At 42.9% G+C, this 13359-nt stretch overlaps 1 protein-coding gene across 3 annotated transcripts; it reads left to right on the top strand.

Annotated features, from left to right (window-relative positions):
- Positions 1 to 316: 316 nt before the first annotated feature.
- pycr1b (pyrroline-5-carboxylate reductase 1b) lies at positions 317 to 11217 on the top strand. Of its 3 annotated transcripts, none has more exons than XM_083766161.1 (9): positions 317 to 467; positions 780 to 882; positions 2814 to 2884; positions 4005 to 4184; positions 4705 to 4812; positions 6062 to 6175; positions 7970 to 8062; positions 8769 to 8932; positions 10036 to 11217. In XM_083766161.1, exons 2-9 carry the CDS (start codon positions 816 to 818, stop codon positions 10205 to 10207), a joined length of 969 nt encoding a protein of 322 aa, XP_083622287.1. In that variant the 5' UTR covers positions 317 to 467; positions 780 to 815; the 3' UTR covers positions 10208 to 11217. The 3 variants fall into 3 exon arrangements, with proteins under 3 accessions (XP_083622287.1, XP_083622286.1, XP_083622288.1); XM_083766160.1 differs by having other exon boundaries at positions 317 to 472; XM_083766162.1 differs by having other exon boundaries at positions 317 to 473; positions 790 to 882.
- Positions 11218 to 13359: the final 2142 nt, after the last annotated feature.

Genomic DNA, 13359 nt, shown 5'->3' with positions numbered 1-13359 from the left:
ACTATGGCAGATGGACACACAAAACTAAACAATCTTTGACAGCTCACGTAACTCCTAGTTTGAATAGGAGTTACGTGAGCTTCCCTTGCCAAAATAAACATAACCCACTTTATAACGTTCATGGTCATGGTCATACTCTTGACCTCAGACCTACATTTTTTACTCAGCTCTGCTGTTACTGACGCAAAGGAGGAGTGGTGGACTACAAAACCCCGCCCAACGCTAGAAGAGTGACTTGCTATTGGCCACGTGCAAGCACTGTCTCTTTGGTGATTGGCTAACCTCCCATCGATCACACTTGTGAAAATGTGCCTTGTGGATGGAACGAATGAAGGAGGAAGCCACGTTGACACAGAAAGTGGTGGTTTGTTTCATCAGTCACAGACTGAACAGCGGTAGTAAACGGTAAATACTCCAAGTCGACCAGGAGGCACAAAGAGTTGGAACATCTGGGATCAGCCGAGCAGGTAAGGTAAGTTAATCACCTTTACGTAATTTACAATCTTAAAAAAATATGTGCTGTACTGAATTCAAGCTAGGTTAGCATGTCTGCCGGGTTGGTGGCATACTCTATGGTTGGTGGTCACTGGTGGTCAAAATTAGCTTAGCAAAGTGATTTAGTGATGCTAGCAAACTGCTAGCATCACTAAATCATTGCTTTTGATGTTCCATTTGCTGCAATCAAACTTAGGTTAAAATTCACGTTTTGTTTGCATAGCGGACATGTGGTTGACTCTTTGAAATGTATGAATGACAATGACCTAGTGTTTTTGAATTAGCATTGTAGGGGCAAATAAGTCACACATCCCAACAAGATGAGCGTCGGTTTCATCGGAGCTGGCCAGCTGGCTCACGCACTGGTGAAAGGGTTCACCGCTGCAGGTGAGTCAGTGATGACTGATCAGTGATCACTCACACCCCGCTGGAGAAATCCACCCATTTACCAAAATGAGAGATGAGATGTACTTTATTTATCCCCGCAGGGAAATGGATACGTACATATACACTCATACAGTACCACCAGCATCATGACAAATGACAATTACAATTTACAATTTAGCAGACTCTCTTAATCCAGAGCGATTTACATTAAGCAAGAACAAAAAAGCATGGGAATACGTCACATAAAAGCATTTATCATGAAACATGCGTAAGCTAAGAAAGTAACAGTGGAATATCTATATAATGAAACTATACATATAAACTATACATATATACTACTATGCTATACATATGTACTATGGCGTGCTATGACTACATACAATGCAATTATAGTGCTGTCTACATAACATGCTATAAGTCTGTATCAAATGCTACCTAAGTCTACAGAAATGCTATCTAAGGGGGTAGGGTAAGTGCTATGGGCCATGATGGAGTCTGAAAAGGTGGGTTTTCAGACTACGGCGGAAGATTGGGAGTGATGCTGCAGTTCTGACTGCAATGGGAAGTGCATTCCACAGTTTTGGAGCCAGAAGGGAGAAGAGTTTGGGACGTGTGGAGCGTTGTCCCGGCGTTTTTAGTGAGGGTACTTACAGCTTCCCTGCATTGGCTGATCTGAGTGCGCGGGAGGGTTTGTATAGGGTTCAATCATACTTGCAAGATATGGGGGAGCCATACCTTTGGTTGCTTTGAATGCCAGCATCAGAGTTTTGTATTCTGTGCGGGCAGCGACCGGGAGCCAGTGGAGGGAGCGGAGCAGGGGGGAGACATGTGAGAATTTTGGCTGGTTGAAGACCAAGCGAGCTGCGGCATTTTGGATCAGCTGCAGAGGCTTAAGTGCACATGCTGGTAGGCCAGTAAGGAGGGAGTTACAATAGTTGAGTTTTGACAAGACTGTTGTCTGGATTAGGAGCTGGGCTGATTCCTGGGTGAGGAACGGTCTAATTTGTCGTATGTTATAGAGTGTGAACCTACAGGATCGAGTGACAGCTGTGATGTGAGTTTTGAACGAGAGCTGACTGTCCAGGACAACACCAAGATTCCTGGCTGTTGGGACAGACGTTACCAGGGCGTTGTCTACGGAAATAGTTAGCTCCCGCATAGGGCAGGACTTCTCTGGGAAGAAGATAAGCTTAAGTCTTGTCTGGGTTCAGCTTGAGGTGTTTGGAGGACATCCACTGTGAGATGTCAGCCAGGCATGCGGTGATGCGCTCTTCCACCTGAGTGGCAGAGGGGGGGGAAGGATAGAAACAGTTGTGTGTCATCGGCGTAGCAGTGATAGGATATATTGTGAGCAGAGATGATAGTGCCAAGGGATTTAGTGTACAGTGAGAAAAGGAGGGGACCAAGTACAGATCCCTGTGGGACCCCAGTTTGGAGGGTTTGGGGGGCTGATAACAGACCTTTCCAGGAAACCTGGTAGGTCCGGTCGGTGAGGTAGGAGGAGAACCACTTTAGTGCCGTTCCACCGATGCCTAGATCCGCTAGGGTGTCTAGGAGCAGCTGGTGGTTCACTGTGTCAAAGTAGCGTCACGTGAATACAATTAAGACAGCAACAAAATAAAGGCTTATCATAAAATGTATGTATTGTGTTATTTTTATGCTATGTTGAATTGGATACATAGGATCACAATGGAAACCAGTCCCCATGTGTCTTATCCATTTAGCCTAATGTCTGACTGTACCATGTGCTGTTTGTTTACATTTCTGACAATAAAGTATCCAATCAATTACAAATATTTGCTTGCACCATTTGATTGGATACAGCACCCAACTTTAGCGCGCACACACACACACTTTGTCATGGCAGCATTCCTTAATAATCAAAGTCATTATTTTTTATCTTCCTCTCATCACACTTCACCTCACTCCAGGTGTCATAGCTACGAACAGGATCACAGCCAGCTCCCCAGACACAGACCTGCCTACTGTAGCTGGATTAAGGGTGAGAAGATAAATGTATGCAGGATGTGCGTGTTCTTTATCAGTCCATTTGTTTACTCCTTTCTTTGTTTTTATGGTTTATGCACCATATACCTGTGATTAGCCTATATTGGGGTGCATATTTACTAGTTTAGACTAGTCATTGTTTAGACATGGGTTTAGGTGTGCTGCCCCGTGGGAGGTGAGGGTTTGAGATAGGTTTTAGTTGTAGGACTAATGACTGGTCTAACCAATGACTAGTCTAAACCAAAAACTGTCTAAACTAAGTACTTCACCCGCCTATATTTTGATTTCATGGCCAGATGAACCAATCAACTTCATGAAAGATTTGCACTGCCACAGACCTGGCTTTTATTGCTCATTATCCTGAAAAACATGCGTTGGCAATGAAACTAATGCTGCAACATGTTGTTGAGAAATCATTACGCACACAGCCACAGACACAATCTGTGTTTGAGAAGCCTAAAGTAGATTAGATAATGAATCTTTTAGCAAGTTGAAGCTGTACATTTCTTTCCCCATAGCCTTCTCCTATACACCAGCTCAGTGACCTTGCGCTTAGTGTCCACCCTGAGCTTTGGGGTTTGATCCCCCAGGTCATAAAGGTCATCATTTCACAACAAAATGGGACCCAATGCCTCTCTGTTTGGCACTCAGCATCAAGGGTTGTATTGGGGGTCAGTCCCTGCGACATACTTGCGTCATGTCCAGCTGCCTCACGCTACAGTAAAGGGAGATAGGCTCCTGCCCTATAGGCTTTGTGGCCCGGCAAGGCTTATTCCTTTTAGATTCAAATCATTTTCAGTCTCACATTGGATACGCCTATGCACCTGCTTGTCATTCATGCATTGAAAATGATTGTCTGTTATTTTTTTATCAGACGCTATAAACTGTAACTGAATTGTAATTATTCCATGATGACCAGGAGTTTAAAACCTAGTGCAATCTCTGAGATAGATAAACTGTATCTGTGTTTTTCTTCTTGGTCTGTCTCATCGGAGCACACATCAAGACGTTATGATGTTTCTGTAGCTTGATGTGATCAGCCATGACGGAACTGAGTTTCCCAAATAAAGTGTCTGCTGCTGATTCTATGATACTCCTTCTGTCAACATGTGTAGAAAATGGGAGTGAACCTGACCACGAGTAACAAGGAGGCAGTCTGTAAGAGTGATGTGTTGTTCCTGGCTGTGAAGCCCCACATCATCCCCTTTGTCCTGGATGAAATCGGACCTGACATTGAGGACCGCCACCTCATAGTATCCTGTGCTGCAGGAGTCACCATCAGCTCCATAGAGAAGGTCAGCTTCAACTGTTACCATCTCTACTCTTGTCTTCACTTTCTCAGCCATTTTCTGGCTGAAGATTTTGTCTCCCCATTTCTCTCTCTCTGTCAGCAGCCTCTCTTTCTTAGTCCCTCACATACACTGCTGAAATATCACAAGTCTGGTGGCAGAGATATGAAGAAAATGATGCTTGGTGACTGTTGATCTTTGTTTGTATTTGTTAAGTCACCATTTCCACAATTGCTCAAAATTCTTTAGCAATTTGCATAATTACCCTATCTGTTGTTAGAGACTGAGCCACACAACAGCTCTTCCTGTTTCCTTTTCAGGCTTCTCCAACTCCCTATCGACATGTTTGTTTTCTCCCTTTCACTCTCTCTCGATATCATGTTCAGTTCAATTAAAATTGTATTGGCATGTGTCCAAGTGACGGCACTGTGCGGCAGTGTTCTGATTAGGCCCCATCTCGGTAGAGTAGAGGTACTCTCGGTTCTCATTCTTTGTCGTGTTTATCTACCCTGTTGTCATCTCACAGAAGCTACTCCAGTACCGTCCGAATCCTAAGGTGATGAGGTGTATGACTAATACTCCAGTGGTGGTGAGAGAGGGGGCTACTGTCTACGCCACAGGAACACATGCAGAGGTGTGGAGGGAGCGAGGGAGGGATGGATGCTGCAATCGGGGTAATGATGAATGATTCGAAAGACACTTTACTTGTGTCTGTCTCGGCAGCCAACCGATCACTTTATATAAGGGCTGTCCCGATCGGATCGGGTAATCGGAAATCGGTCGATTTTCAAATGATTGGGAGCCAAAAAACGTATTCAGGACAAACCTAGTATCAAAGTTATATATCCATATCATATTAGACTGGAAGTTGTCTGATTTGGGATATTGCACTATTGTGATATGACATAAACGTGTTCTATAAAATATAAATATCGGACAGGGAAAGATCAGCATCGGCAGATGCTCAAAATCGAATGATTGGAATCGGATCGGGAGCAAAGAAACGTGATCGGGACATCCCTAATTATTATTATTATTTTACCAAACTCATTGACGGGTCAGCTGGGAAATGATGCCTGAGGAAGGCTGTGTGTCACTGAAACGTTGCTTTAAATAAATTACCGGTATCCTACGTGTACTTTGCAAGTGACGGATTATGTTTTATTCACCGTTTCACTTAACACTTAACGCTTTTAGACGTTTAATCCAGTTGTGTGAGTCATGTGTCGACAGATGGGAAATGTTAAATGTGTTAACCAATCACATTGCATTGTGAAGGTCATTGTTATTGACCAACTCCGTTGGAATAAGAATATCGCAAGCTAATGTCCTTTTAGTGGAAGCCTCATAGGGTTATTATAACTATAATCATGAATAAAAAAGTAAGTAATTGAGAACCTACACATAAAGTCCCACAACATAATCCTCCTACGTATTCCCATATTCATATAATTATATAAATACACTTCCTGACACCCAAGTGCATCATGGTAAATGCACATATTGACCTTCAGTGGGCATGCGTTCAGAGCAGAGAAAATACTGTTCGTTTAGTTTTTTAAAGCAAATCTTGTAACCTTACCAATTGTTTTTGTCAATCAAATTTGACTGGGTTGTGTTAATTAGTTACACATTATTCTGTGGTGTGATGAACTGGGTTCATCACACCACATCAAGTACGAATTGCTTTGTATTGGGTGAGGGATTTCATCTACTGTAGGAATTGTTGATATCGTGATATGTGATGGTAGACTCATAAGGCACCATAGCAGTGGTGAATGAAAATGATTGAATTGTCACCTCGCAATCGGTCGAATCATGGGTAATACAAATGACAAAGAGGTTTTCCTGCTTTGTTAAATTGCTTGTCTCCCATCCTCTAGGTGGAAGATGGCAAGCTTCTGGAGCAGCTGATGTCCAGTGTGGGCTACTGCACTGAAGTAGAGGAGGACCTCATTGATGCCGTCACTGGACTGAGTGGCAGTGGACCCGCCTATGTAAGTGACTGTCTGTATGACAGAAACGGGGAATAGGGTCGCCTATGTCTTCACTGTCCTGTCTAATTAGAAATACTTCCCTGGTAATCCCCAAAATAAAGAGATTGTGGGACAGCCAGACCCAGAATCGAACGAAAGAGGGATAAATGCGTTATCTCCATGCCATGCTGGAGGCGGAGTTTATGTTTTTCACATATCTGTGTGTGCACAGCTCATATTTCAAACCGATGGAACACATCAGCATTTCATGCCCACTCCACCACAAATGTCTAAATGCATGGTGGTGGTGCTATACCGTGCTAAAACTGTAGGTCGTGCAATCAAAATGTTTCCCTGGATTCTTTGGATCATGACGCGTCTCCCCTTGTAGACCACTCCCGTTTCAGCCTTTCTAGATTTTCCACCGTTTTGCTCACCCAAATTGCTACACATTATCTCTATCATACTGATTTTCATTACATTCCAGTTAGATAATTGATTTTACATTGCCAATAACTTGCATTACCCAATCGACCCACAATTTGAATCACAAGGGGCCCGAGCTCTTCTTTTTTACAAGTTTGGTAGCTCTTTTCTTTTTATAAAAGTTTGCATTCCTGTGTTATACTCTGCAGCGGTTCTCAAACCCCTATTACCTCCTGACGTAGCTGTGTGTGTGTGGTCTCTGTCTGACTCACTATATTGTATACGTGCTGGCCAGGGGAGGGAACTTTGATACATTTCAATTAGGGATGGCAGCTTTTAACATTGGTCCAGTTGCTGTGGCAACACCCCGTCACCATCAGCTATGGGACGTAAAATCTGATCACCGTTTAAATCGGTTACAAGCAGGATTTTCAAACCTCCATAAGTCGGAGTCCAGGAGAGCTGTCCTTGGTGGATCTTCTGCCATCCAAAATTCGGATGTAATTTGTGCCTTCGTCGCTCCCGACAAATGCTTCTGGCAACAGGTAAACGGTGTGTGCTTCTTCCAATGATACTAAAGTGTGGGGGGGGGGCGGGCAAACTCCTTCTCTTAAAGTGAACGTGGATGGTGGCACTGGGAACTTCATAAATGCTAATAGCTAGCCGGCAAAGAGAGAATTAAGACAAACAAAAGCAACATTTAACAAGTAATTTGTTTAGGCTTAATCATCAATAAACAACGCATTGTGATCTGCACTGCACACGTGCATCTGCGAGTCCAAAACATACATTTAATTGTCCATTCCACATCTGAGCTACCTACCTATAAAGCCACTGGCCGCTTGGGCTAAGCCTTTGTTTTTATTAATACACAAATTAATAAATTGACCCAAGTGAAAGTCAAAAATATTTTCTTGCTTACGGTAATGAAAGTATTCCAAAGTTGGTCCTGCAGAGTGCATCAAGTCTCCTCGGAAACAAGGAAGTCAGTGTTTATCAAATGGAATCCATTTTCGTGTACTGCATCGTCTATTTCTCGCTTCAAATGTTTTCAAAAACATTCTTGAAACCATGTTTAGTTAAATGACATTGAGTGTTAGTATACATGGCTGTCACGTTGGGTACATCATAAAATCCAAACAGCACAGCGGCTGCACATCCGACACACCAAAGGTCCGAAGCGCGGGGACATGCGATGGTGCGACATGCGCTGCTCCCGTGCTTGTGCTTATGGTTAGGTTAGGTTAGGGATTGAGGTTTCGGATCAATAGTATGTCGGAACTAAAGCCTGTACCCGAGAAATGACACAGCTAATTTGGCGATTGACCAATCAGAATCAAGCATTCAGCCAAGCCGTGTAATAATCATTGTGTTGGTATATGTTGACAGGCTTTTACGGCTCTAGAAGCCCTTGCCGATGGAGGAGTGAAGATGGGCCTCCCCAGAAGACTGGCAATCAGACTTGGAGCTCAGGCCCTTCTGGTCAGTTTGTGTGTGTCTCTTGCTGTTTCTGTCTGCACTGTAAATATTAAATTCCATGCTACCAGTTTGTCAGGTGGTAATTGCTGGTATTTGGTCTGTAAGTAAGTCAGAGAGGCTTATTGTCTGTATCAACCGGGAGTCTATCCCCGTTTCAATGCGCTAGACCTCTGGGAGATGGAATAGAGGTGGATCGCAACACCTACCATCGTCTCTCAGTACTTTCCGCACAACTTAAAGCTGTGCTCCTCATACGCTGAGTTGACGGTGCCTGGAATCGAACCCATGACCGAAAGACTGAGCTACATGTACACAAATGTGGTCTGAAAATGTCAATTTAAACCCTTACTGTGTGTAAAATAAATTAATTTTTATTTGTGTCTGTGTCTGATGTATTTCTGACTCCTCTGAGATATGTGACTCAGTTAACCCATTCTGACCGGGCACGCATTTTGGTGTTATGCTTTAGCTATTGAAAAATAGCAGATCTACAAGCTCATATCGCGCCACCGAGTGGCGCGATACGAGCTTGTAGGTCTGCTATTTTTGAAAAATCGAAGACACTTTTAGAATCTGATCTCAGGTCAGAATGGGTTAATAATGAAAGTGTCAGGATGTAATAGACATTTTTAGAATCTGATCTCAGGTCAGAATGGGTTAAACTAACCTCTTCTTGTCCTATGGTTCACCCCACCCATTCCTTTTAAAGGGAGCAGCTAAGATGCTGCTGGACTCTGATCAGCACCCAGGCCAGCTGAAGGATAATGTGTGCTCCCCTGGGGGAGCCACCATCTTCGCCCTGCACACCCTGGAGAGTGGCGGCTTCCGTAGTCTGCTCATCAACGCCGTGGAAGCTTCGTGTATTAGGACACGGTGAGCTGGGATATTCACGTTATTTTGATTTGGACATTTAACCCATTCTGACCTGAGATCAGATTCATACGAGGTTTCCGCCGGACACACACTGGTCTGATGAACCCATTCTGACCTGAGATCAGATTCTAGAAATGTCAGTCGCTCTTCGATTTTTCAAAAAATAGCAGACCTACAAGCTCGTATCGCGCCACTCGGTGGCGCGATATGAGCTTGTAGATCTGCTATTTTTAAATAGCTAAAGCATAACATGATGCTAACACCAAAATGGGTTCCCGTTCCGTTCAGAATGGGTTAAGCATACGGACATTTGCACAGTGAGCTGAGAAATTCACGTTACTATGATTATGAAATTATACTGTATATCTTCTAAGAAGAACTTGGGTGTCAAGGCGAATCTGAAGAGGCAAAACTTGACATCGCAGATTTAAAATGCTATCTTGAGCTGACTAAGGTGCACCCAAAGTACTGTCTTGGTATCGGCAAAGTCATTTTCCTACAAACATCCTCAAGATGGGGCTGAAGAACCGAAGAGGTCAGCAGCCATATTTAAAAACCATTATCGTTGCTTGGACATGCCTGTAGTCCATTAACTTTTGAGCCAATCGGCGTACAAGTTTTGTGGGAGAGGAAGGTGTTGGGGCAACTCCATTTTCCGCATGAAACTTACCGGTAATGTGGTTGTGAATATAAGGGGCAACCCATCGGTGCATTGAGGGCACTTCATCTGAGAATTTATTTTGATCCTTTTTGAGACTTGGTCAATTCAGTTCCGTTTTATTTTGGTCTTAACCCATTCTGACCAGGCACCCATTTTGGTGTCGGCATCGTGTTATGCTTTAGCTATTTAAAAATAGCAGATCTACAAGCTCATATCGCGCCACCGAGTGGCGCGATACGAGCTTGTAGGTCTGCTATATTTTGAAAAATCTAAGAACGACTGACATTTTTAGAATCTGATCTCAGGTCAGAATGGGTTCATCAGGACCAGTGTGTGTCCGGCGGAAACCTCGTATGAATCTGATCTCAGGTCAGAATGGGTTAACAAGTAAAACTCATGGTAACTTCCTCAATCCTCACTTTCATTTTTATTTGCTTATTAGTGAGCTGCAGTTTCTGGCAGACCAGGAACGCATCTCCCCCGCAGCCATTAAGAAGACTACATTGGACAAGGTGATGCAGCAGCCTGGAGTCACTGTTTCTGACGCGGCTAATGGCAGGTCAGGCCTCAGCCTCTTCAACAACCGCAGCCCTGTGGCCAAGAAGAAGAACTAAAAGGACCAGGGAAAGCTTTAACACCACACTTTGAAAACTACAAACGACCGGAAAATATATACAAACCCAGAGTTGGGAAGAGACAGGCCGTGTTCTGAAATTGCATCAGAGAGCCCTACACCAAATACTGATTGTATTTGTATTATGTAAGTTGAAATTCAAATTGACCTGCGACCTTCCTCACAACACACACGCGCACACACACATGCGCACATATTTATATCCTTAAGGTGTGATGTTGGATTGTGCTGTCCACTCAATAGACGCACACTAGTGAGCAAAAAGGCATTTGCAAATCCTCTTGTCTACCTGTTTGGTATAAAGTATATGGCTCTGTGTGTTAACTATTCATTGATAATGGCCCAGTGAGACATCTTGGAATTCTGAGGCAGATGGTGACTGATACCATTTTTAAGGGTAGGTGTTTTTCATAAAAACAATATGAAGCCACAATTTGCTTTGTTTTGATTACACGCATGTTTTGATAGTATAATTTTCATTGGCCAACAGTATTGTGCCCTTAATGAAGAAAATTATATAGACTGAAAAACGTTATTGTTTTGATCTTTTCTTGCCATTATTCACGGTCAACACAAGTTTTATTACACTTTTGCCATTGGTTTCCTCAGGTCAGTTACTTCACTTATTAGACTGGACAGTCTTTGTCAGGACATTACTTGGGTCTTGGAGCTCATAACGGTACTCGAGTATGTAATCATTTTCTCTTGTTGTCTCAAAGTGCTGTATCATTTCTTGAAAGTGCTAGTAGAAAACAATCTATTATACCAAACACTTTTTGTTTGGTATAATACTATTGAAGTAGTCATCTCTATATTTTGGCACTTAAAATATTTATATCTGAGAAAAGCCCAGTCTGTCCTAATGATGTAATTTTGTATAAGTTGCTTATATTTCTACGTTCATAATGTTACATGTTGTGTATGTTGGCATAACCACTTCTGTGGTCATCTGTCTGTCAAGAATACGTCAATATTAAATGTGCTGCAGAATGAGAACATTCTGTTAAATACCCTTTTTTTTTCCTACCCCACACACACACACACACACACACACACTACCCACACACGAGTATTCAGTATAGCTCTGAATATGCAGTCTGGCTCTCTGGCTCTGAACAATCTGTCATGTCAAGAGATTAACTTGGGGCAAGAGCTATCTTGAAAAGACAGACCTGAAGATGGCACCCTGAAATCAAATGACGTTTAAGTATCAGTGTGACTTCTCTAATCTCTACATACCAACCTGAACCAGCTCGGCGTGTCTTAAAAACCATCCCTGAACTGATTTATATTATATAGGAGTAACTTCACTCAGAATAGATTCACAATCTGTGAATGTAATTAGCTTGTCATCACTGAACTAGACTAAATGGTGTAACGTTTCGCCTGTAAACGCCTTCAACTCATCCGCCCAAACTGCCTTGTTTTCCCCTGACCCGTGTCCCTCACAATTTCAGAACTTCAAAGAACTCACTTCCTCTGTTGTGCACATGGACTGATGCATGTAGGCCATAAATAGACATAAATATGTTATTCCTCATTGGTTAAGAGGAAACACGAGTCCAATTTTAGAATGTTTCTGTCAGCAGGACATATGACCAGAGAGTGAGGTCATGATTTGGTCTCTAGGTTCAGTTCAATCTCCAGTTCTCCACTCCTCCACACATTATTACTCCCATTTAGTCAGAAACATGAGATTGGTTTATGGGTATACTAATCTCTGATGGGTTCCCAGTACTTCCCAGTACTTGTGGGTATGCTGGATATCAGTCGTTTGGAAATGTGTTTGTGGTAATGAGGCAGAGTTTAAGTGCACCTCTATGAGATAGGATTATAAGGAAATTAGAAAAGTTGAAACCGTGAGTTTGAGACTGAAAACTATTACAATTCTACAGTAAATATTTTAGTCTGCACACTCACTCCTGGCTGCAACAGTTGGGGGGATTAACAGTGGCATATGGGTCCACTTTGTGGTAGAATGAGATATGGCTAGATATATATTCAAGCAACACACAGGCAAGCAGTAATAGTCTTGGAAAATGATGGCAAGAGTGTGAGTTTGTTAGGAGCCATGTCCTCATTATAATTGAACAATTTCCCACCGTTGTAGGATTAGTTTATTTGCGTTAAACAAATATACCAGTGTCCCTTGATTAAACCTCTGCAGGCATACTCCAAAAGCACTCTGAATGTTTATTTGTGCGTACAATGCAATGGTTTTTACCCCACTGCTGAAGTGACTAGGTAATCCCTCTTCGGTTATTTTAATAGGTTATTCTCTGCTAGCTCCAGTTGCTGCCTGATAAGATTAGTCCGTTCCTGGAGTTTTCCATTTGCCACTCATTATATGGCGTCATCAGCCGGGTGGCTTTCAGCACCCCTCTTTTCAAGTACTAGCGATGGGCACTGTCTATAAGGTGTCAGTTCAGTAGCAGCTGATCATCAAAGTTGGTGTGTGTGTGTGTGTGTGTGCGTGTGTGTGTGTGTTTCTCTGAAAGATCGAGAGGGACAGAGACTGTGTGGATGTTATGTGCCAACCCAGCACATAACATCCTAATATTTTTCTAAACTTGGAGAGTGGTGTGGGTGTGCGCACTGTGCAGGGAAGCCTGTATGTTTATCTGCTTTGACTGTGGTGCACGTTTCAGTGTGTGCTGTGTGTCTGATGCAGTTGATTGTGATTTCAGTGCTGATGTCTGGTCAAATAGCAACAGAGGAAGTTGGTTACCACACAGTGAGTGTGAAACTGAGTATGCAATACTGGCCTCCTTTTGGCGCTCGGACTAAAGTATATGTGTACTACAGACTGCCTGAGTTGAATTGTGTCCCTCAGCCAGTAGAATTAAACGGGGAAACGGTAGGTAGTGATTAGTGAAGCTAAATGGAGATCAGATAACATGGCCTATCTGAGGTGCATATTTTCATATAGGCCTACATGTATATGTTTATACACCACCCGTGTCTAATATGATTGTGTGGATCAACTTCCTAAATGGTGACTAGTTCTGTTGATTTTGGGTGCAACTCACCTGAAGGGCTACAAATTTTGTTTCTGCTTTAATATAGGCTAATCATGTTTACTAAGGGTGTCTGTCTGGCATTGGAACGGTTGCATTTTAAACCCCTATACTA

The sequence above is a fragment of the Protomyctophum parallelum genome (assembly GCF_964188405.1).
Source record: "Protomyctophum parallelum genome assembly, chromosome: 5".
NCBI lineage: Eukaryota > Metazoa > Chordata > Actinopteri > Myctophiformes > Myctophidae > Protomyctophum > Protomyctophum parallelum.
The sequence above is the reverse complement of the archived record's forward strand: the minus strand, read 5'-3'. Positions and strand labels throughout refer to the sequence as shown.

Excerpts from the sequence above, each read along its gene's own strand:
- pycr1b (XM_083766161.1), top strand. The coding sequence starts at position 816 with ATGAGCGTCGGTTTCATCGGAGCTGGCCAGCTGGCTCACGCACTGGTG. Across the intron at positions 4,813-6,061 it reads CCACAGGAACACATGCAGAG|GTGGAAGATGGCAAGCTTCT; the intron begins GTGTGGAGGGAG and ends CCCATCCTCTAG. Across the intron at positions 8,063-8,768 it reads TTGGAGCTCAGGCCCTTCTG|GGAGCAGCTAAGATGCTGCT; the intron begins GTCAGTTTGTGT and ends TTCCTTTTAAAG.